General features: G+C 37.2%; 1 protein-coding gene across 6 annotated transcripts in view; it reads left to right on the top strand.

Annotated features, from left to right (window-relative positions):
• CDKAL1 (CDK5 regulatory subunit associated protein 1 like 1) overlaps positions 1 to 23,050 on the top strand; it is a 450,247-nt gene that overhangs the window by 139,045 nt on the left and 288,152 nt on the right. For all 6 annotated transcript variants that reach the window (XM_064506972.1, XM_026112679.2, XM_064506971.1 and 3 more), the window contains 2 exons: positions 3,006 to 3,054; positions 17,344 to 17,464. In XM_064506972.1, coding sequence (XP_064363042.1) covers positions 3,006 to 3,054; positions 17,344 to 17,464 — 170 coding nt within the window. The remainder of the gene's footprint in view (positions 1 to 3,005; positions 3,055 to 17,343; positions 17,465 to 23,050) is intronic.

Below are 23,050 nucleotides of genomic sequence, written 5' to 3'. Positions count from 1 at the left end.
TAATGCTTACGCCTAGCTGTGATCAAAGCAAGAAGGTTTGTAAAGGTTTTTCCTGGTCATTGTTTTAACTCAGGCTTAATGCTTTGCTGTAACTTTGTACTTGTCCCTTGCTTCTCCAGCCATTTTCTGCTTTGGCTACCTGCTTCAGCCCTACCTCAGGACCTTGGGCCCTGCTTCTGCTTCTGTCCTGTATCAGTGTCAGGCCGGATTTCTGCACCAGCCCTGATTATTATTATTTTTTCTGCTCAGCTTCCTGCTTCAGTCTACCCTTAGCTTTTGTTCTACCCAAGACCTAGCGGAGAGCCATTTGTAGTGGACAGCAAGTCCACCATGTGCATGTTTATACTAGCAAACAAGATCACATAAAATCAATGGAGCTAAGTATGGTGCGTCAAGTATGTTTAGTAGTAATGCACCTGCTGTGAGTCCTGAAGAGTCAGCTTATTTCAGACTGATTGCAAAGAAGTGATGAGGAATGGTGCCTTTTCCCTTCATACACCAATAAGAACTTTAAGTCTCCATGGATCATGGGCTTCTGGGTGTGTCTTGATGATACTATCGAGTCTCTGCTCAAAAAGGTACATGGATATCTTTGACACCACTCCTAAACAGAATTATCCATAAGGGGAGATATGGTGAAAGGAGTCCTGCAAGGCTCAGTATAGCCAAGAAAATGTTAATACCATGATGTTGTGATTTTTCCTATTTTCCTTTTTTTTTAAAACTGTTTTCCTTTTCTTCTGAATAAGAATCTCAGTAATGCTTCCCTCCTCTCATTCTAGATTCAGCTCAGTTTTACTTATATATTTTTATCTTCATAACTGAAAATTGGAAGCATTTAGTATTTTCTTCTTCAACACTTGGGACTTTAGCCAAACAATTTCCATTGATTTCAAATAAAAAATACTTAATATGGTTAATAACATATAAGGTAGAATAAATACCTATTCTTAGCCTCTGTTCTAGTTGCAGTTCTCATCCTCTCTGGGCAGTTCAATTTTAATTACTTACATCAAGCATCTTCTTGACAGATAGCTTCAGAAATATTTATCTAGTAACATGTAAATATAGTATACTGTTTGTTTGTTTTTCCATATCTTTATTTAAGATGAGATTCAGAGCTATGCAAAAATTCCCTAGATTTAAAATACGGGAAATAATGGTAGTTGGTTCAGGTTACAAAGCAAACAGGTTTCTTTTGTTTTTAATTGCTTATGAACTTAAGTTTAGTACAGAGATATATAGCAATAGTATTTTAGGCAATGTATTTGGCACAGACTGTCTTCTATGTCTGTATTAATAGTTATAAATGCCTCCTTCTGCTTTTAAATTACATTTTTTTTAATTAGAAATTTTTAAAATTAAATAGAAAGGCCATCTGTAAGTATCTTAGGTGATAATGTATAAAAGGGATATACATATAATATATGCATGTGTTCCATGCAAATGTATGTGCTTTATTTGCATGAATAGGTTGGTATACAGACATATCTAAAATATGCACTTGCTTCTATCCCCGAAAAGGATTTAAATAGATATCCCTTCTTTTATAAAATTATTAAAATGCTAACCTTAGTGATACTTCAAATAACTGAATTTCCAGAATTCATAGTTAATATTCTATATGCAGAGATGTGAAGTGGCAGAGGTTTGTGTGTGGAAAAGATTGTATTTAAAATATTTTTTTTTAAAAAATGCAGAGGTTAGCATGGACTCGATCCAACACCCAGACAAGATGGTGAACAGACTGCAGTTGACTTTAATGAGGAGCTCTAGATCAGACACCAACTACAGATGAACTTTTCTTCAGCTGTTGTTAGACTGTTTGGAAAATAAATGTGAAATACAGATGATTGTGCAGACATTTGTTTACAGGAAATGACAAACCCAGTGGTTTAAGGGTGCAGAGACTTAATAGCTTTGATGCAAGTGATCCAAGTTGCAAGCTACTTAGTTGCAGACTAGGTTCTGCTCTTGCAGCCTGTACAACTTGTGCTTTTGTGTTTGTTTTTGAAACAAAACAAAGAAACAATTGCCAAGGAATTGGCTGCAAGAATAATATACAGCTTAGTTGGTGTTTAAAGGTCAAATTGTGGAAAAATTGTAGATTAATTTAAATATGCAATGTAGATTTTCTGTATTTTGTTTTCCTGTGTTACGTGTAGACGTGTGCATATATAGCAGACAGTACATAGAATATGCCGTTTGGATGAAAGTTGTAGGAAGAATGTCAACTTTTAAGAATTTGTGTTGAATTTTGCAGTCTTAATGCTGATTCTTTTGACAATATAACATTAAAAATTACATAGTATATTGTTCATTAAATGAAGAATAATCTATCTAATAAGAAATACTTGAACTATTTATCATGTTATGGGTAAATGTAGGCAAATATGACACCAAAACAGAAATTTCTCTTCATCATTAAAGATGCTATGACATGGTCATCAAATATTATTCTGCCTTTTGTGGAAAAACATCAGAGATTTTCCTTCCATTTCCAAAAACTACGTGCAGGGCAGTGTCTTATCCCCTGCTAAACTTGACCATGACTGCAATATATCTCCCTTCCTCTCTATACCCTGCTTCTGTCATTGGCCCTCACAACACCATCACCTCCTTCTTGCAACCTCAGCTGCTGGAGCCTGGAGGCTGCAGGAGGAGGATGAGGAGGCCCATGCTGTGCCCTTTAAGCCACACATGTGGCCTGCCCAGGTGACCACTTTCCCTCAGCTACCGAGCAGCCCACATGCAGCAGAGAGCTTACTGTTATGAGAGCTTACTGTTTTTGAGGTCAAAATTTTGTTGAAGTTATATGGTGAGTTTTAGTTACTAGAGGGCCTCTGACAGATAAATCAATGCACAGTGCACAGAAAACAGGCTAAAAATAGAGCCCTGACCCCTTGACCTCCCTTAATCCTGAAGAACGCGCTTTTGAAGGAAGAGTTGTATAAAGTATGTCCAGTTATTGACTGCTTAGTTATTGACCTTCTGACTTTTTTTAGGTTCAGCAAATAGATCGTGTAGTAGAAGTTGTGGAGGAAACTATTAAAGGTAAGCATTGCACTTGAAATAATTGCAGCTGGCTTGAAAGATGTTAGCATTTTCTAACAGAAATACTGTTACGTTTTTGATCAACCTAATCTGTGTTTACTCCTATAGTTATGTGTTTAAGCAATGCCATAATTTGCTGTGTATGCTCAGTGTAAGGAATGATTCCAAAGATCATCTTTGGCTCACAGGAGCTCTGTGAACTGTTGGTTTCGTAAGTGAAAGATCTTGAGGAAACTTTCAGAAACCACTTAAGCTCCATCAGTGTTAGAGGTATTGGTTACAGTTAGTTCTGTTCTATCTTCACTCAGTGCTTTAGCTCCATTTTCTTATATTTAGCGCTCCTCTTTCCTTGTTTTCAGATGTTTTGGCTCACTGCCCTGAGCTTTCCTCAACATGACAGATAAATTATCCACTGGTTTAATGTTCTCTTGTAATTATGTTCCTTGTTCTCTCTTGCTGCGTTCATATGTGCATACGCGTACAGTACTTTGCAGTGTAGTGGGGCAAAGACAGGATTGTTTCTTCAGTCTGGCTAGTAAACATTTGCTGTTAAATAAATATATTTGTCTGGTTCTTTCTGGGTTACCTAAGTTTGTCTCCATTACTTATCAGGCCATAAAAATTACTGTTCCGTGAAGCTTCAGATTACAAGGTTTAGTTTAACTGGCTGCACATGCGATATAAACAAGTGTCTGGTCCACAAGATCTTCCCTCTAACTTTAATGCTGGAGTATGACATTTTTGAAGTTCAGCATGAAAATGTAGAAACAGCGCTAGGTGGAAAAAAGCTCCTATCAAACTGTGTAGAGTGGTGTAAGGCTTCTACAGATTGCAGTTTGACTGCCTTTATAAGACTTCATATTACTCTGAGTGCTATGCTTTTTTTCTTTTCTTCTTTTGGTACAAGAAGGTGATGTTTATAAAAAGAGACTGCTGATTTCTTTAAAAAAAACTGAAACAAACAGAACTTGCTTCCATTATTTATTCTGATTTGCATCTTCATTCATGACTTAATCCAAGTCAACATACTTATTTTAGCACTAGAGTATTTCTGAGACTATTAGAACAATCCCATGAAGGAAACTACTGTCTAATAGGAATCACTCAGGTGGAATCGGGTCTGAAGAGATGCAAACTTTAATGGCAACTTTATTCTTGTGGGATTTTTTTTTCTTCCTACAACCTACTGAACTATATGAACAACAAAGAAACAATCATTTTTGTTACTGAATGAGCCAAACTATTGCCCCAAAAACATCACAGTGTTTGTGGCAATGTGTTGGAGATGGAATGCATCAAGACTTTTACAATAGTGCAGTATTTCAAACCCCTATCTCCTTTTTATGTATTTTAGTTATTTTTAAGAGAGTAAGATGATAACCTGGGTCAGCATGCCTTCCCTTTACAGAAATGGACTTTTTAGTAGATAAACTGACTCAGGGCTTTACTATTTTTTGATAACACAGTTATTCTGGGTATTGCTATTGAATATTGTGTGACTTAAAAAGAAGGCAAGCAATTTATTACTAGTTGTTGAAATGAAGTTTTTCACCTAATTGATTTTTAAGGTTGTATTTTACATACTCATGCAATACTGGAAAATGATGTGATAGAAAATTTTTCATGTACATTCAAACTTTTTAAAAAGCATGAATTTGGGGAGAGATTTTAGTTCCGTTCTTGTGACTGAAAGTGATTTGAATAAAAAGGAGTAAGTGGATTGCTGAATTCCATACACAGTGCCAGTTTCTTCAGGATTTCCTGAGAAGGTAATGGAACACAGGATTTCTGAAGTTTTTTTTGGAGAAAATGAATAAAAATAATTTTAAATCAAAATAAAATCAGCAAATTGGTAGATGTCATAAATGATGATAAAAGCTTGCTTTTGCAAAAGCCGACCGTAGAAATAGGAGTTTTTATTTAAATGACAATTGTTTTTAATTATGTATTTTTTTAAAAGGATAATGAATTAATTTACATATTTGGGGATCACCTTCCACTAATGGAGAAAGAAAAATGTGGTGCTCTTTAGAATCTTTCCTGAAGCATAGTGAAAACAAGGAACTTTCATTTTACAACTTAAGCGAAACACTAATAAATAACAGCACTGTTGGTTAAAAATAATTTATGCTATAAAATAAATATATGGTAGAAACTTTAAATCTTGTGTGTAAAACCAAATGAAATGCAAGCCTTCTGTCGTTTTAAGTCTGTCATTTGTTACAACTTTTGGAGCCTAGAATGGATTAGAGGACAGAGGTGGCATGAGGCAAGGGATTAAATCTGGATTCTGAATTGAGTGCCAGCTTGTGTTAGTAAGATTTCATTTGGATTTTTGTCATAGTTGTATGATGTACTTCATTCATCTTTTTAAAAGAAAATTAAAAGATTGCATGGGTGGGGTACTTTTGTGTCTATGTACATACTGAAAGCTGAAAAAACGTTTAGACTGGATATTTAAACTGAGTAAACTTCAACCACGTAGCATCCTCTTTCTGCAGGACAGCAGTCTCAATGGATCAGGCTACTTAACAGAGTTGTCTGGATTTTCTGTCCAGATTCCAGCGTTACGCTCCTGGTTACTAGCTTTCCTCATGTTCTCCTTTCTTAAGGGATGGCTTAGATTTTTCTTTGACACTTGAATTTTGTAGTGTACAACTTAAGAAAGGGTTAACCTGGAAGAATTAAGCTATCATCCATTCTTTCTAATTGTGCTCCTTCTGGTTTTCCAAGAAACAGGTTACCCTTATTAGATTTGGTTGAAACCTTACCTACTCCCAAAGCAAATTACTTTCCTGGAATTATTTAGATGTCTTTCTGTGAAATATAACAGTTATTTTCTAGCTTTATTTCTCAGTTTTCAAGTCACTGTCAGCAAATTCCTCTTCAGAACAATGTCATTCTGCTGATTCAAGAAGTAGATCTTTCCAGTGATCTTCACCTCCTGAGTTTGAAATGGTGTAATTGCCTGTTTCCAACTCTGCTTCCATTTTCTCAATTCTACAATAAACACTTTTTTTATGTGCTTTACCTTTGTATCCATCATCTGTCCAAAAAATGGAAAAGAAAGATGTTCATGCTTATCACACTGCAGTCTAAAGAAGTACAGAGTATTTAAGAGACCTTGTGATGCATTGTTTTTATATCATCATGACTTCTATCATGAGTCTAAAGGAACTTTGAATTTTCTTGATTATTGGGTAAATTCTGAAACTGTGTGGATTCCAGAAGTGATCTTTAATAACCGTGTGCATAAGTGCATGCAGGTAATGTCTGGTTAATACTTACAGATACTGTGTCCCAAGATTTATTTTAACTAGAAGCATGTTCAGGCACTTTGGTTATGATGTTATAACTTTCACTGATGATACTGAAACCTGTATACTGCCTCATGAGGAAAGTCCTACATTTTAAGGAGCTAGACATATAAATTTTCTCTCAGCCCCCAAATTAGGCTTCTCAAAGTCACAATCACAAAGGTGTAGCCAGAGTGTGTAAGTCTTCCTGACAAATGGAATAGTTTCAACACGCAAGGGCCGTAATTTAAGAGTGTGTTAATACGTGCTTCATCTGCACAGTGCCCAAAGTTATAAAACCAGAAGCGTTCTGTTGATTACAGCAGCTGGACACACAACTTTTTACATCATTGGGGTACCTCGTTTCCACTCATACGTTTAGTCTCCTGGCAACCCGTAACGATGAGACACAATGTGTTAGGAAAGTACTGCTGAGGAGCTGCAGTATCCCTAAGCTAGGAGAGAGCATGGTTATACTTAACAAATGTTCCATTATTAAGCAAACTGCCTGTACAGAATTCAAAAGGTATTTGGGCTGGTCAGTCCCTTGCATGTGCCAGTAAGATGAAGGTTTCTTTGATGGGAACGACAGGTTGTCTCTGTGGTGATTACTCAAGTCAGCATTTTTCTGAACCGTTCTAAAAACTGTCTTAAAATACAGTATGTGTATACAAGCTGGGATGGAAACAGTTTATGTGATAGTGGGCAAGATAATACATTTACTCTATAACTTAGAGAACGAATTTTAACTACTTAATGTTGAAATTCTTTTTTGAATTTAGGGCTTTAGAGGTTTAGGACTTTTTTTCCCCCCTTCTAGACATGCTAGCTCTCAAATCTCTTTGTTGTTAAAGCTTTCCGGGGAAGGGGGGAATGGGACGAGAGTATCTGTATACAAGCTGTTTTTAGTGCAGGCCCTAGGGAGATGAGGGGTGCAAGTTGAATTGAGTTTAGTCTGCATTGTCTGTCACTTTTTCACAAAACATAGTTTTACAATGGGTCATTAGACTTGATTGTAAAAAACAACCAAAGGAAATTACTTCAGGGTTCAGCCTTCATACTTCACATAACCTTTCTAGTTTTCAGTCACGTTGACCTGTCTGGCGAGGCTGCCCATCCATTTGCAGTTTAAACTTTAACCAGTATTAAAATTGTCCTAATGTGAATAATAACTATGGATCGTTGATACTAGTGCTAGTTCATATGAAAGTGAGCAGATAACTGGTACCTATATTATATAGGCTAAAGTGTAGAAGTCAGACCCGACTGACTACCTTAGTGTGTGCGTTAGCACCAGCATCATAAAGAGAATTTGTATGTGCTGTTTGATTTCATTGCAGTCTGCTGACGACAGGGGATAAAATGCTCTATTCAGTTTCTGTGATCGTGAGAAGAGCACCTTTGGCTTAAGCTGGTGAGGAGCAGAAGGAAAAAGAAAAATTGTAGGAGTCAAGCTAAAGAAAAAGTGTTTATTTGGCTCACTGTCAGGAAACTATTTGTGCCTGACGTGCAGCTTGAGCAGGGTTAGAGGGAGGGTTGTGGCCTCACTGAGCCCATGTTTCTGTTTCTTTATCCTTTGGAAGTTGAGGGGGAGAGGAGGCGAGGCTTTTCTGAGTGAATGGGTTTATATATTTCACTATTACATCTGTATTTCTAGCTAGTACGGTTGCCTTTTTAAATGGAGTTTATTAAAAAAGTAATGGTACTACCTTCAGAATTTGTGCAAGGGGTTATCTATATTTGATAGACTAAAAAAGGTGGGGGAGTCAAAGCCAGGTTTTCAGTAGGCTAAATAATAAAATTATAGCTTGAAAATAAATTATCGAAATGACAAATTAATGTTTAAAAGATTCAGAATCACCAATTTGTATGTATTAATAGCTGAGGTTAAGAGCATACTACTGTAAGTCTCATTCTTACCCACTTCTTGTTGGCCCTGGATTAAACAATTATAAAATTCTTTTGTTGTTCTTATTATCCAAGAAATCAGCATTATGTGTGGGTAGAGTGTCATTACATGAACAAGTAGCAACTTAGTCTTCTGTTAATTTGAGAACTCTTTTGATAACGAACATTGATTTAGGAAGGATCTGATTAGTATCTGTTCTGTCTCTTAGTTTTTAAATGAAGGCGTGTACACCCAGCTGAACACTTATAGGAGAACACTGGTTTGAGTTTTGATTTCATGTTTCTAGCTGCTTAGGAAAGCTGTGACATACTGAAGGATGACTATTAAAGAATACAGAGTGGTTCTACCACTGGAAGATGAGTTTAAAATGGTAATTTGATTGTCTGTGTCAGTATGAGTTCAGGTAGTTTAGTTTTATAGAGTGTAATTTAAAGAAAAGAGTAGAGCATGATCAGGAATATACAGAAATTATGGAGAAACTACTTCTGTAATGACACATTTGAATTGCTTTGTAAACCACAGGTTAATGATGCAGCTTAAAATAAAAGTTTTGCCTGATGGTGCAAGAGACTTTCATCCCAAGCAGTTCGTTTCTGTTCTTACACCGAAGTCTAATGCCCTCTTTGCTGTGCCTCTTCAAATGCTTTTGGGTGTACACTTACTATTACGTATGTGAGATGATCCAAAATTTTAAGTGGATTTTTAAATTATTTTTCTTGATGTAGTTATTGCATTGATTTGATTTACAAAACTGTTAGAACAATTGCTGTTACAACAATTGCTTTATTTTGTAAATAGTTTACAAAAACTGAATGGGAGATAAACTGTGGTGCAGAAGAAAACAAGCAATGGCAGGAGGCAGAGTACAAGCTGAAAACCTTAGTAGCAAAACTCATTGCTTAGTAGCATTGCTCATTGCTAAGCGAATCTGTAATGTGCATGTCTTGTCTTTCAGACCCTGTATGTCCATTTTCCACACTTTGAATGGATCACCATCTTGCAGCATCCCCTTTTTTCTAACCAGTTTACATTGGTTGGTTTCAGCTGGGTTTCATCCTGTTATAAAAATCCTCTTGGCATGTAAATGCAGGGAACAGCATGTTCAGACCAATGCAATTTATTTGTCTGCACAAAGAGCACAAATATACAGCAAAAGAGCAGAGATTAAAGCAAAAGCTTGCTTTTGCATGCTGTGGTAGGTTCAGCTCAGCTTTTCAGTGTAAGGCTAGATCTGTTCTATTCAAGCTGCACACCCCAGAAACATTAGGCTTACCTAATTCAGCAGTTACATGTACTGCTGAAACTGCCTCTGACATCCAGCCCTTCAGTATTTTTCTTCTTGAGGACACAGTCTGTTTCATCAGACTCAAAATTTTATTTCCTTGAAAGTTTTCACTTCAAAACCTCCTGAAGTTTTGAGCAACACCCTTGATCCTAATCAAATGCATTTCTTCACAGAGAGCCAGGGACGAGGGTCAGGGGAAGTCTTTCTGTGGTCGATTCTTAGTATTGTCCATTTGAGCTGTTGAATTCTGTAGCCAGCATTTTGAGCTCATGGCAGATTTAACTTTTAGTCACTTTTTTTCAGAAAGACAATAACATCACATGATAAAAATTGTTACAATACTTTTTTTCTCAAAATAGACCTATGAAGCTTTTGAATCCTGGAAAAAATCCACTGCCTTAATTGTGCATTTCAAACTGTTTTGGTCTGAGAGAGAAAAGAAGTAACGTGAATATGTTAGAAATATTTTTCTTGAATAATTATATGTATCTGTATTTCATTCTATGAAATCTTTATGTGAATGTCAATTCCTTGTTAATATGTAGCTCCTTTGCTATCTTACTTGTTCTTATATGTTCCTGTTTCAGTACTCACAGGAATTATGATTGTTGAATGATACGTTGCAGGAATACTAAGAATAAAGACTTATTTTATGTTTAATGGAGAGAAAATGATGTAAGAATTTTACCAATCTGGGCTACCTGCAGAGATTTTTAGTAGTTTGAAAACTGCCTCACTATATTTAATGTCTTATTTTTGAAATTATTTAGAACAAATTTTATAAAGCCTCTGTCTTCACTCATGTGATGCTCATATTCTGGATTCTTCTGAAACACAGTTGTTGGATGCTAATCTGTTCCAAGTGCAAAACTTAGTAAATGTATTATTTCAAGCTAATGTTAAGTGGGCCTGATGCTTATTAATATCTGTGGCTTTCTCTGAAGCTTTGTGTGATCCAGTGTAGCATGGAATATAATCTTTTTATGAGGAAGATCTGAGTAGTGGAGACTGGGCTAAATGTGCAACTCAATATCTGTCAGCAGCCTGATGAGACCATTCATCTGGCCCAGGACATGCTTTTTCCTTGGGGGGGGGGGCTCTGATATACAGATGGGGAATAGACCAGATAAGTGATTCTGACAGCATTGCTGGCTTTTTCCCTATCTTATAATCGAACTAATTCCTGCTAGTGCCGATTGAAGAAAAGGTTTGACTGTTACACAACACTCCTACCTTTGCTGATATAGAGAAGGAAAGCATTTAAACTCATTGCTCAGCAAGAGCAAGGCATATATCATCCAATCTGGACTTGATTTTCTTTAAGAATCTGCCTCCTGCATTTACTAGAGACAGTAAATCCCACAGATGACACTCGGGAATGGGTTCACCACACAGCTAACACGTCGTTGGTTGGTTTGGATCGGTCTGGGTGAGGGCGTTCACACGACAAAGCCATTAGCCGACGAGTATCCTTGTTGTTTCTGCACTTGTGTGTGTCTGGCAGCACATGATGCTTCTGAGGAGCTCTAGGATTCCTTTGTAATCAGTCACATCTGTTGTGGGATAACTTGTTTGTCCTTTAGGCAATGCAAAGAGATGGGAGAGGAACTTGTGATCTGTCCTTGCTACAAGTGGGCTGATTGCATCTGGAAGTAAACCAGGGGTTGTGGTCCAAGCCTGGCTATTCACTGCTAGCCCCACAAGCCTGGGTTTAAAGCACCTCCAAATCCAATTTAGAGGTTTCCCTTAAAAATGAGTAACAGTCCAGGTTAGTTGTATAATGTGTTAGGCAACTTGTTACATCTTTACATTGTAGGTGGTGCTTTTTTTGTGAGAAGATACAAAATAACTTGTTTAGAAGGTAGTTTATAGCCGATAGTTACAGAGTTGGAACATCACTCTGTAAATAAAAGCTTACTTTATTCCAAAATTATGGTTTTCTAAAATCTCCTGATTTCCTTTACATTTATATTTTAAATCTGTTCTTATGCATTCTTCTCTATAATATGGCTTTGTTACTTTCACTGTTTTCTCATTCCTTTCACCAATTTACTTGATCTTCCCATCTTTTCGTCTTTTATCACTGCTTTTGTTTGCTTCCTCACACTTCTTCCGTTTGTTTTTCTTCAGAGAAAGTTACTCCTTTGTCTTCTGTTCTGTTCGAAGGCTTTGCCTTCCTTAGCTGCACTGCTTCTATGTGTCCTTTTTTTTTTTTTCCCCAGTGTTAGCATAAAGAAAAGGAGGCTCTGTATTAAGAAGGAATAATGGTGGAAGAAAATGTGTGCAAGAGTACATGAAATAGTGCTTAATTCTGGTTCCTTGAAGAAGCAGGAGAAGATCAAACAGGTTGGTGAGAGACTGCTGGGATGTATAGGATAGTACATCAGCAGCCTCGTTGTGAAGAAAAAAAGTGTCTTTTAGGAAATGGTGAATAACCTCTAAGTATAAATGATGTAACTGGGGCAGGAAAAGAATGGGTGACAGAACAAGCTGAAAACAATGGAAGTTATTGTTGCCAAGCCTGGGGTTTCCTGCATATTTGAGGATTCCTCTTTAAACTAGTGTTACTAAGCTGCTTCCGGTAGCTACACTGTACAGCTACTACTGGATAAGAAATACTGCTGTGGCTTGACTGGGAGGTGTGTTTCAGTGGCAGGTTCTGTAGCTCTGGTGGGATCCGTGGTGATGGAGGATGTGCAGTCAGTGGATCCGCTGTTCCAGCTCTCAAGCAGATGTCATTTTCCCAGCAACTATGAGTGGGTCCCAGCTTGCAGACTGGACGAAGCTAGCTATTTTAGAAATACATGAGGTGTATTAGTGTCTGATACATATTCACAACACTGATAGGTAGCTGTTGAATTTGACTAAATTTCACTAAGGAAACCTCTTCTTCCCAACTTATCCTTGAATCAAACTGGCAGAATACCAGTCCACATTTGAATCCCTTTACTGTAATATGCAGAACTTATTTCTGTGGGTCTAGGTGACAGGGTCTGAAGATAGTCTGAGGTTCACAGCCCATTTAATATTACTTCAGTCTTAAAGCAAAGAAACTCTATTACCAGTTCCCTTTACAGATACGTATTTCAAATATTCTGTCAGACTCCTCAAGTGCATACATATACAAATAAATGTATATGTGCTTACCATTTAATATTATTGTCCTTTTTTGTATCCTTTTTAACAAAAGAAAATGAATGCCTTGAAAATATCTTCATTTTGCACACTGATCAAACTGACACGTTTAAAAGTCATTATTTAGGTTAACAATAGGATTTAATATCCTGATAAGTTCATTCCAGCCTCATTCTCTGTGTGAACAATGCCAGAGTAATATGAATAGGGTCTACTGACTTGTGTGTAAAGGTGGGGTTCATCTTAAACAGTCAGCTCTGAAAACTAGAGAGCTCTGATTCATTTTGAATTGTTTCTAACCTGATTCCATTTACATTTGCTCTGAGTGGTTCTGCTCTATGAGCTTCCTCACTGCGCTTGGTTAGTACTATTGTTCTGTTGTAATCTGCATTAATTATCTAATAATTAGTGAATAGCTGCTCTGAAGCAAGGCCTAAACCTTTAATTAAACTTTTCAAATTTTTTTTGAATAGAATTTTATCGGCTGGTAAACTATATGCAAGCAGATCATCTTCATTGCAGAAGAAACTTATAGGACTAGAAAGTGTTTAGGCTCTCAGATATAACCTATTATCTGTTTGTTGCTAAGCTATATTTCAGAGCTCACATCTTAGGTTAATCTTGTAATCTTACTCACTATTGTAAGCCATCAAAAACGGACGATTTTTATTTGATGGCTAGAGTAGAATACTTGTTAGTTATGGAAGTTGAACTTCCTTTAACTCAGTTTTCAAAGATTTTTTTGTACCAAGCATTAAAAAGGAAGGACTACTTTTAGGTTTAGAACACCTGATTTGTATATTTACAATTGTTAGTCAACCAGTAAAGTCAAGGAGAATGTAACTTACTCAGATATAATGCTTTAGAGTGAAAGCTGATCAGAATACTTTGCCCTATTCTAATTCTGAGCATTGAAAAGAAATCATAAATGAGACTTAAAATTATTGCTTTGTCTGTTGTATTTCATGTTAGTGTGAGGTTAATGCTAGTTAGCCAATTTTGAAAAAATGTCGCTTAGCCTTTTCCTTATTGAAGATGACAAAATATTTATTTTTAAGTTTTCTTGAAATAAATATGGGGAAAGAAAGAGCTACAGCATGTGAAAAAGTATGATTCAGTGTTTATCAAGTTATGTTTTATTAATAGCAACAATGCTGTAAACAGATGCTTTAGTGATCACTTAAAATGAAACAAAATAGTCCTTGTACTGAGTAGGAGAAAAATTATTTAAGGTCAAGAATACTGTAACTAAATTTAAAAAAAAATATATTTTCAAATTTATTGTGCCTGTAATACAGAATACTGTAGTTGAATATATAATGCTGCTTGCATTCTGGAAGCACTAAATTTTCTTTTAAAACTCATCGCCCAGTACTGTTCTTTTATCCTCTGGTGTTTGGAGTCAAAAATACAGGGGTATAATTTTGAAGGCTACACAGATTTTTCAGGCACCTTTTTGTCATACCTTTGTATTAACTTGCCTTTTAGTGTTAATCCATAACAATGTGGAAAAAATCTAGCCACATTTCATGTGAAAATAAGCTGCCAAACTTGATTCCCCGACCTTGCAGCGATGCATCTGCTAGCTCAGGTGGAGGTATCTGTGCTCCGAGGGCAGGAGAGTCTATGCTGGTTTGAAGGTAGCGAGGGGGGCTGACATGCTGGTGTGCAGGACGGTGTTGGGAACTTCACAGCGGACCATGTGGGAGATAACAAGAGAAACAGGGTTTCCTTCCTGAATTAAGAAACTCTCTAAAGTTAAGAGAGGTTAGGCTCCCTTGTGAGTTATATTTTACATGCAGATGTACTGGGTTATTTTTTCCAATGTTTGTGGTAACCTGCCTAGCATCTGAAAGACATTGCAAAGACTTCTGAGAGATTTGAAGAAATACTCCCAGTTAACAAGATTTTCCAGACTCGCTGTAGTGGATTTTTTTGTTTTTATTTTTTTCTCTCTATTTTCCTAAGAAAACATGGATTATAAAATTGTGCTTACTGCACTGCTTTGTCGTGATCTCAATGTCCCTCTGCCCTTTCTAGTTTTTAGTCCTTTGGCAAATTTCAAGCAGAATTGAGACAAGTAGCGAAGTCTAAAGCATACTTGTTTTCTAGCAGTTCCATGAAGATGTTTTCCTCTTTGTTTAATGCTCCCAGTATGGGAAAGGCAGAAGTATGAGCTAAATTCTTATTAGACAACAATAATTCACTTGGCTGTTCACTGTCAGGATATAAATTAAAAGGAGATCAAGCTCCACCGATTCTGCTCTGTGAGATATTACTTGTTGGTTTTTTTATACTTCAGAATGGTGGTTTGACCCTAATTCCAAATGCAGGAATTTTAAATATTGGGTGGTTTGTTGTTATATTTTTAAACCCTATTGTTTTAAGAATGCTGTTAATTGTTCCACTATATTTTCAGCCATAAATCCAAATGCTTGTTTAGTTTGGTAAGGCAAATGAATATTTAAAAAATGGAGAAACTGTTTTCTTCCAAATAAACCACAGTATGAGGAAATACAAAAAGGAATGTTCTCTGCTTCTAGTTTAATTTTTATGCCTACCATAATGCAATTACTTTTGTTATAAAAGTAAAATAAAACGGTGTCATGCTTGTGACTCCTCAATGAACCATTAGATTGGAAAATAACTGGTTGTATCATGAGACAAAGATACTGCTGTTGTTGTCTGGAAAAGATAGAAATGAATAAGTTAGCAAATGTTAATAGCACAAGCAGCATATTACTAAATTAATAGTACAATAGAATTAAACTTTTGTCAAATACAAATGCAAAAATAATGTGTCTTTCAATTATTGTTGAACTTACAGCATGTCTTTCAAGTATTAAGCATTATCAGGCCAGTCTTGCTTGCTTCTTCAGGCAATGAAATTTTTGATCGAGAAGTTTTCTGTACCTAAAAAACCCTGAGAAATATGGTATGCCAAATGTAGTTGCTTATCTCTGGGCTGTTGTTGCCATATAACAAAGAATTCAGAATATGAATTAAATTTAGTTTTATTTTTAAATTAATTAATGCCTCATTGAAACAAAGAAGAAGGACTAACTGATAGATGAATTAGTTTTGTAAATAGCTGCTGGTGTACGTTAGCAGATTTGGTTGGCCATTGATTTTAGTTGTTCCGAACTTGAAATCCAGCTTGCTGTGCTAGATGTCGTTTCACTGCTTCATGCTCGGGGTAGTTTTTCCTCTTGTCTTAAATATTTTAGGAAATATTTGACAGATTGCAGCTGTAGTTTCATTACCAAAGAGATTTCTAACTTCAGGCGATAATTGCTTTTGTCTCTTTCATCACTCCAGGTAGTGGCTACTTTCCACCTCCATCGGGTATCTAGCACTAGTTTTCGCTTTATGAAATAAATACTACAATTTTTTTTATGACTTGGGAATGTTTTACTTTAGCTCTTATATGCGTAATTGCTTTTATTCTTCATTGTTACATTTTGCTTCTGAATACAAGTGAACCCTGCTGTCTGTGCTCTTTAAATGTAGGCCTTGAATTGGTGTAACTGGTATACTTTTGAAGGCACTTGGTGAGAGTATTTGTATTTTGCTCTCTGAACATTACTGGCTTCAGGAAAGCAGTTTTGAGGTTGATTTTTGATCTGTGGTCTCCTCAGTGTAGGAGGAACATGTGCTAATGCCTGCCTGGCTTGGTCAGTGTGACCACCTTGAGAAGTCTGAGATCATAGGAGTGGATCAATCTCTCTTCCCCTGGCTCCTGTTCATTGATTTCAGTTGTCTTTAGTTAGGGGCACCAATGCAAATAGATTTGTTATTTAGCAGGGTCTTAACATGGTTAATCCATGTATGTCTGCACACTCAGGGGGCAACAGCGCCCTAGCCCTCTCAACATCCTGTCGGAAACAGAAGCTTGGTAGGAAAAGACCAGAGCTGTCAGTGTGATGTGCCACAGGAGCAGAGCAGACATGTCTTTGTAGACAGCAAGGAATTTCCAAATTAAAATCCCAGGGAATCATAGAATAGAGGTCAAATGAACAAACCACCTCTGCTCCCAAACCTCTCTGCTCCCCAAACAAAAAACCTTAATGGTTCTTGCCAATGGGACTTAGTAGAATTGGGCTGGGGAAGCCAATCCTGACCATAGATTTGCTTAGCCATGAGCATGTTATTGGGATATGCTCTACAGCACTTTTCCTCAGACTAAATGCAGTTAGGAAAGTTTGACTCAAATGTGTTGGTTCTCCATGTTATTAGTTTTAAAAATATTTAGGAGTAGTTTATTACCTACTAACTTAAGATTGAGTAAGAATTGGAAAAAAACCACTTTTAATCCTGCTGTACTGGTCATTTAAATATTGCCATGTTGATCTTTGCTTGAGAATCTGAAAATGAAACTTTTTAGATCATTTTAATAGACCAGGAAATGCAAGTATGAAAAGCTAACTGGATGAAATAATTTGTTTATTTTAACATGACTTATCCTACCTGTCAGGAGCTTTTTTTTTTTTTTTTTTTTTTTTTTTTTTTTTTTTAAATGCTCCTACTGGTAGGAATAAAGAATTACATCTTCTTCTCATTTTCAATCTTTAGGTATAAATACTCCTTGTGAAGAAAAACAAATCAAAGCAAATGTGATGGGACTTGTGTTTAGTATTGACTGCGGTTTTGTGCTTCATTTGAAGGTCACTCTGTGAGACTACTGGGTCAGAAAAAGGATAATGGAAAACGTTTGGGGGGAGCACGACTGGATTTGCCAAAAATTAGGAAGAATCCACTGATAGAAATCATTTCCATCAATACAGGGTAAGAAACTTCCAAACTTATAAAATATTCATTACTGCAGAGGAATTCAATTTATCACTTTCTGTAGGCCTGGTTTATAACTCCTAACTTATACAGAAAGAGGAAGGATGACCACTTTAAATGTACATGTTTTTCTGGCATTCTTTCTGGAAAATAAATTCCTGCTTATTTGGGTGCAAGACTTTGCTGCTCCTGGGCCATGTACAGTTGTGCAGCTCTCTTTGTAAGCTTATCTAACTCCTGGGGAAAAAAAATCGGGGGTGGGGGGGAGGGGAAGGGAGGGCATTTTTTTGGTCTCCTGTGCTCTTTTGAATTTTTTGGAAGGCAGTTCTTGAATATCATTCTTTCTGTTAAGATATGTAAACACCTGATTATCAGCTTAGGTGTATTAATAGCTAAATTAGACATGTTCTTTCTTTTCTTGCTGTTTACCCCTCTGATATGTTTATAAAGAGCTTTCATTTTCAAATTTCAGCCTTTGCTTTGTTTGAATAAACTAGCCTCTGCCTATCAAGATGGCCATTTCTCTTCTGTAAGACTGTGAGCATTTTTCTGTTCTGTGTTCCTGCCTTGAGCGGTAATCTCCCTTCAGGTGGTGCCTTCCTTTTCTGAACTCCACTCAGTCATCTCCCATTGGGTATATTTCCCCCAAAATGCACAAGTCCTCTTCTGATTTTTTTCTCTTCCAACTTATGTAGTAATTTCCCAAGTGGTGAAATATAAAATGCTTTGCTCCAGGCACTCCAGGTAGATGAGAACTCACTAGAAGAAAAAAATACAATAAATGTTAGCTTTCTTTGTTGTCAGTTTAGTCTAGCAGTTTTGTAAAGATTTCAGAAACCAGTTTTGCTACTATCCTCTTCCGCATTTACTTCCATATCTGTAGGTATTCTTTTGTTTGTATTTTGCTGTAATAGCTAGTGTACTGTTTAGGTCAGAGTGCTAGTTCAACATCTAGTATGGTTATTTTTTCTTCCTCTAACATAAATATGTGGGTGACATTTTGTCATATTGCTGAGTTGTAATACTTTTTAAACTGAAGCTTCATGTAGTAGTTGATTTTCGAACTTTGGATATGAGTTCTTTTGGTGCACTTAAAATAAGTGAGCTAAATTTTCTTTCCCTATTGTCTTTCCCATAGACATCTTGTTTGTGCCCACGTGATCAAAATCCTTTTTGTGATTCAAAATAAGCGGAGTTTTCTTCTTAAACTGGTTATGTCTAGGTTTCAGATGGTATAAATTTTTCTTTTCTATCATTATTAGTCACAAACTTTTGTAGTAATGTCATTCGAGCTGTAAATATTGTCAGGAGTGTAAATGATTTAGACAGTTTTGTTATTTACCTGTCTCCTAGTTTGTAACAGCATTTAAGATCATAAAATATATCGTTATTTCCAGTACTAGATTATTACTAGCCTGATGATAGGAGTATCAGAAACAGGCTACTCCAGGGTGTATACACGTACCACTAGACAGCTGATCAGAGACCTTTCTTAACAGATTTTTTTTATTCTGAAAATATGTAATTTCGTATTGAGTTTTAAAAGAAAATATTTTCTAAACTGATCAAGTTACAGATAATTAACATCTTCCTAAGTTGTTACCTCAGGAAAACCTTTTTATTTAGGACCTGATAGTTGATGAAAACTCGTTACTTAGTAGTTGTTGCTAGTCTTAGGTAAATACAGTGTGTATTTTACACTTTAGGAAAATATAAAAATACCAGAAGCTACAACAATTTATTTATTTCCTAGAGAATAGAATGGAGAATACCAAAGTATTTGAAAACCTCAAACAAGATGGTTGTATAAGACAGCTAAATTAACTAGTGTCGTATTCTGTGTTATGTAGCACTCTCGAGGAATCCCGCCCCCCTTGCACTACAGGTTATTGCTTTTTCCTGTCCTTTCCCCCCAGTTCTCCCCCTCCCAGCCCCCCGTCTTTCCACCTGGATATTGCCAAGGCCTCTTTTGCTCGCTACCAGGGGTTTAAAGGTTAAAAAGTGCTGCTTACGAAGGCACTCCACAGTTTTCTCAAAATGTGGGCATGCAGTCAATGAAGGGCAAGCCATAGTATGTGTCACTCAGTTTTGTCTGTGTTCATTTTATCATCTTTGCCTAAGTAGTCTGGTTGAGGGGATTTTTGGAATTAATATCACATTTGATCTGAGCTGTTTTCTTTGTGTAAAAATTGGAAAACCTTTGAAGATTGGTATTTGATACAGTGTTCTTTATTGACAGAAGATTTTGGGTCAGACTAGAAGGCTTTAAAATAGTAAGATATAGCTAAAAATAGCAATTTCCTTTTTGGACGTATATTTTTCTGTCACAGTTGAGAGGTAGTGTCAGGGAGCAGCGAGAGCAGAGCAGCTGCCCGTGAGGGGCCACGAAGGGAGCTGGGGTGCCCCCTGTGCAGGCTGTGCCCTTGCCAGTGAGCTGCAGTCCTGCCGGGCCTGAGTGCAGTGGGCAGAGCAGGCCGCTGGTAGCCACGGGGTCCTCTGGCAGGCCCACACATGGCAGGCGATGAGCCAAGTCCTGGGGCTCCAGGCAGGAGCCCAAGGAGATGGGGCCAGAGGCTGGGCTGGAGACAGGGCTACCTACAGCACAGGTGACAGATAGGCCTGGGGACAGGCACACCAGTTAGGCTCAGGCCAGGACTGGGGGCCCAGGCTAAGCTTAAATAGGGGTGCTGGCCCAGAGGGGTGTGTGGAGGCCCTGGCTGAGCCTGGTAACGGCAATTAAGGCCCTGACAGACGACGGTATATTACCTTTCAGAAATGGGGTCTTAATGAACTCTTGGCTTCTTCTGTAATTCTGCTGAGGAAAAACTGACTTACTTGAACACGTGTATCCCACAGCCCCAAAACATTCAAATCTTTGGCTCACGTTAACGACTTTCCCTCTCCAGTAATATGAATATCTTATGCATTGTGCAAGGTTAAAATTCTGGTCTTTCATCATTTTTTTCATCTTAAGCAGTTTTTCAGTTTTATGGTAAGTTAGAGAGTATGGAGTTTGAATTTTTCCAAGAGTTGTATTTTAATTTTATGAGCTCAATATGTCGTATTTTAGCATTTCTTAAAATTGTCTGTAAAATGCAATGGAGTTATATGGCCAAGAAAGTGTAGGTAATCCTGTTTTTTAAAAGCGTACCAAAAAGAGGATGTAAACTTAAAACCAGTACTTTCAACTCTGTAATTTTTTAACGTGGGCATTTGAAGGAAATGTGTTTGGTTTTTGTTAACTTCTGTCACATTCTAAAACTTTGCAATGCTAAATATTTTTCTCCTTATTTACTTTTGATGGTGAATGACTAGATACATGTGAGGTATTAGATAACATAATGGGTTAAATAGTGTTTGTAAGAGGTCTGAAAAATCTTTAGTGGTATGCATAGATTCATTTTGCTACAGGTCCTTTTCATTGAATTAGTACCCATTCCTGACTATCTTTTCAGTATTAAAAGTGGATCATAAACCTCTTTAGTGCAGCTGGTTTAGATGTCTGATGAACAAGAATAAGCAGAGGCTTTCCACATGAGATGGCACACAGAGGGGCAGAAATCAGGGTTTTACAACAAAAAGATATCAGGAAGGGAAGCACATGACACTATTTACCTTCCCTTATGGGGGGGTAATTATTGCTTTGGAATTACTTGTTGCTGGTACACTGCATTGGTTTTGTATAATAGCTGTTACAAGTTTGACAGTAATGTAGATTCCAGTTAAAACAGTATTTATTCCTTTGCCAGCATAAGCTGCTTCAGTGAGAGGTGGTGAGGTACTTGAGGATGTTGCAATTTTTATCAGGGAGGCGTGCATCTAGTTATTCATCTGAGTATACTGTAATGGGGCCAAGATGTTGGTCCAGTGTTAACCAGGCTCAGATGCAGTCAGAACCCTGGGGGTACATGGCGTAGGACTGAACTGTGCTGGACGCAGAGTTATGAGACTGGTCTGCTGAATCTGGCCACCTTCCCCCAGTGTCAAGGTCTGGCTTTTTCTGTGGGCTGGGACTGTGGCTCAGGATCCACAGCCTTCTTTGTCGTATTGGCAGCCAGAGATTCCCCTGACTGTTGCTGAGATTCCCTATCTCTTCTCCCCCCCCCCCCCAGTAATCCCATAAAGGTTGTTTTACCTGCTTGGCTGTCGTTCAGTTGTACTACCAGGATGCTGCATGGTTCACCCTACAGTGATTTGGGCTTGTAGTTCTAGTCCCACAGTACCCTACTCCTGCCCTACCATTTCAGAGTGTATGTCCTCTCTAGAAGCAGGGTCAGCTCTTCCCTTCCTATTATAACACAGCTTTCATGTGAGACCAGTGTACTGCAGGGACCAGACTGACCACAAATCCGTGCTATTACTTGACACCGTGTAGCTCTCGTAAGAAAGGGAGCAGAATCACAAACAAGGTAGATGTGGATTATAAAGCAGGTGGTCACTATGTGCATTTTTGCCATGGCCCAGCCTGGCTGAAGAGCGAACATCTCTTATTTAAAATGAGTATGTGCCAAAATAGTTTAGGTATCATCTAGTATTCACTAGAATTTTTCTAAGTAGAGAAGCCAATTAGAAGTCGGTAATAGCCATAGAAAGACACCCTGCTTCTGATGGTTACATCCCTGAGTTTTTGCAGTGGGCTGTGTTGCCTCTCCAGATTTTTGGTTAATTGAACTGACTGAGCTAGATTTCTGCTTTTTTGTGGTATTTAGCAAATACCATCTACACCTATGGGGCTACCTGTTAAATTGCTTCGTGCATTCATGATATCCCTAGACTTCTTTATAACCTTTGGGATGAGTTTTCTGAAGGCACCATCTTGAAATCATACCAAAATATATTTAGTGCCATTAATTCCCGTGTTATGCACTGCTAAAAAAAAGGATGCAGTGGCGTAAGTCTGAGAGCCTGTGAAGCCTTTGCCCCTCTCTGTGTTGAAGGTAGTGAGATATTTCAGTAGTAATTCATCAGCTCAACGAAACTACCACTATTGCTTTGTCTTTCTGTATTTTCTGATGTGAACTCAAATCTCTTCCCTAGCACAATATTATCTGTAGGTAAAAATATAGAGAAATGGAAAAAAAAATCCTTCTGTTCTGTGAAAAAATGAATTATTGTTTGACAGTGATAGACTTGTTTTTGGCAAGCTCTTAGATACTTTTATCTATCCAGCTATCCCACAATGTTGTCAAAATTTCCATCTTCTCCTAAAACATTGCTGTGCCCATCATGTATGAATAGCTAGTCTGAACTACAGAACACTTCATTGTTTTTTTAAATTATTGACTAAATATTTATAGGTTCAATTCTATGTCTTCAATTGATTCGAGCTAGCTTTTCCTTGAATAGCATACAGACTTTCTATGTTTTAATGCTTAACTTTTCAAGATACTCTGTGCAAGTGACTTACTGCAGTTAACAGAGGATTTTGATTTTAGAACAAAAGATCCATACACATTTTGACTGGCATTCAACTTTGTGCATGGAGAGGCAAAATAGTTATTTCTTTTGATTATAATAGTATTATAGTTGCTATATAATACTATAAATATGTTTATGTGTACTTTAAGATAAATGCTTAGAGCC

This window comes from Dromaius novaehollandiae, chromosome 2 (assembly GCF_036370855.1).
Source record: "Dromaius novaehollandiae isolate bDroNov1 chromosome 2, bDroNov1.hap1, whole genome shotgun sequence".
Taxonomy (NCBI): domain Eukaryota; kingdom Metazoa; phylum Chordata; class Aves; order Casuariiformes; family Dromaiidae; genus Dromaius; species Dromaius novaehollandiae.
Note: the sequence above shows the minus strand (reverse complement) of the source record. Positions and strands in the feature narration are given on the sequence as shown.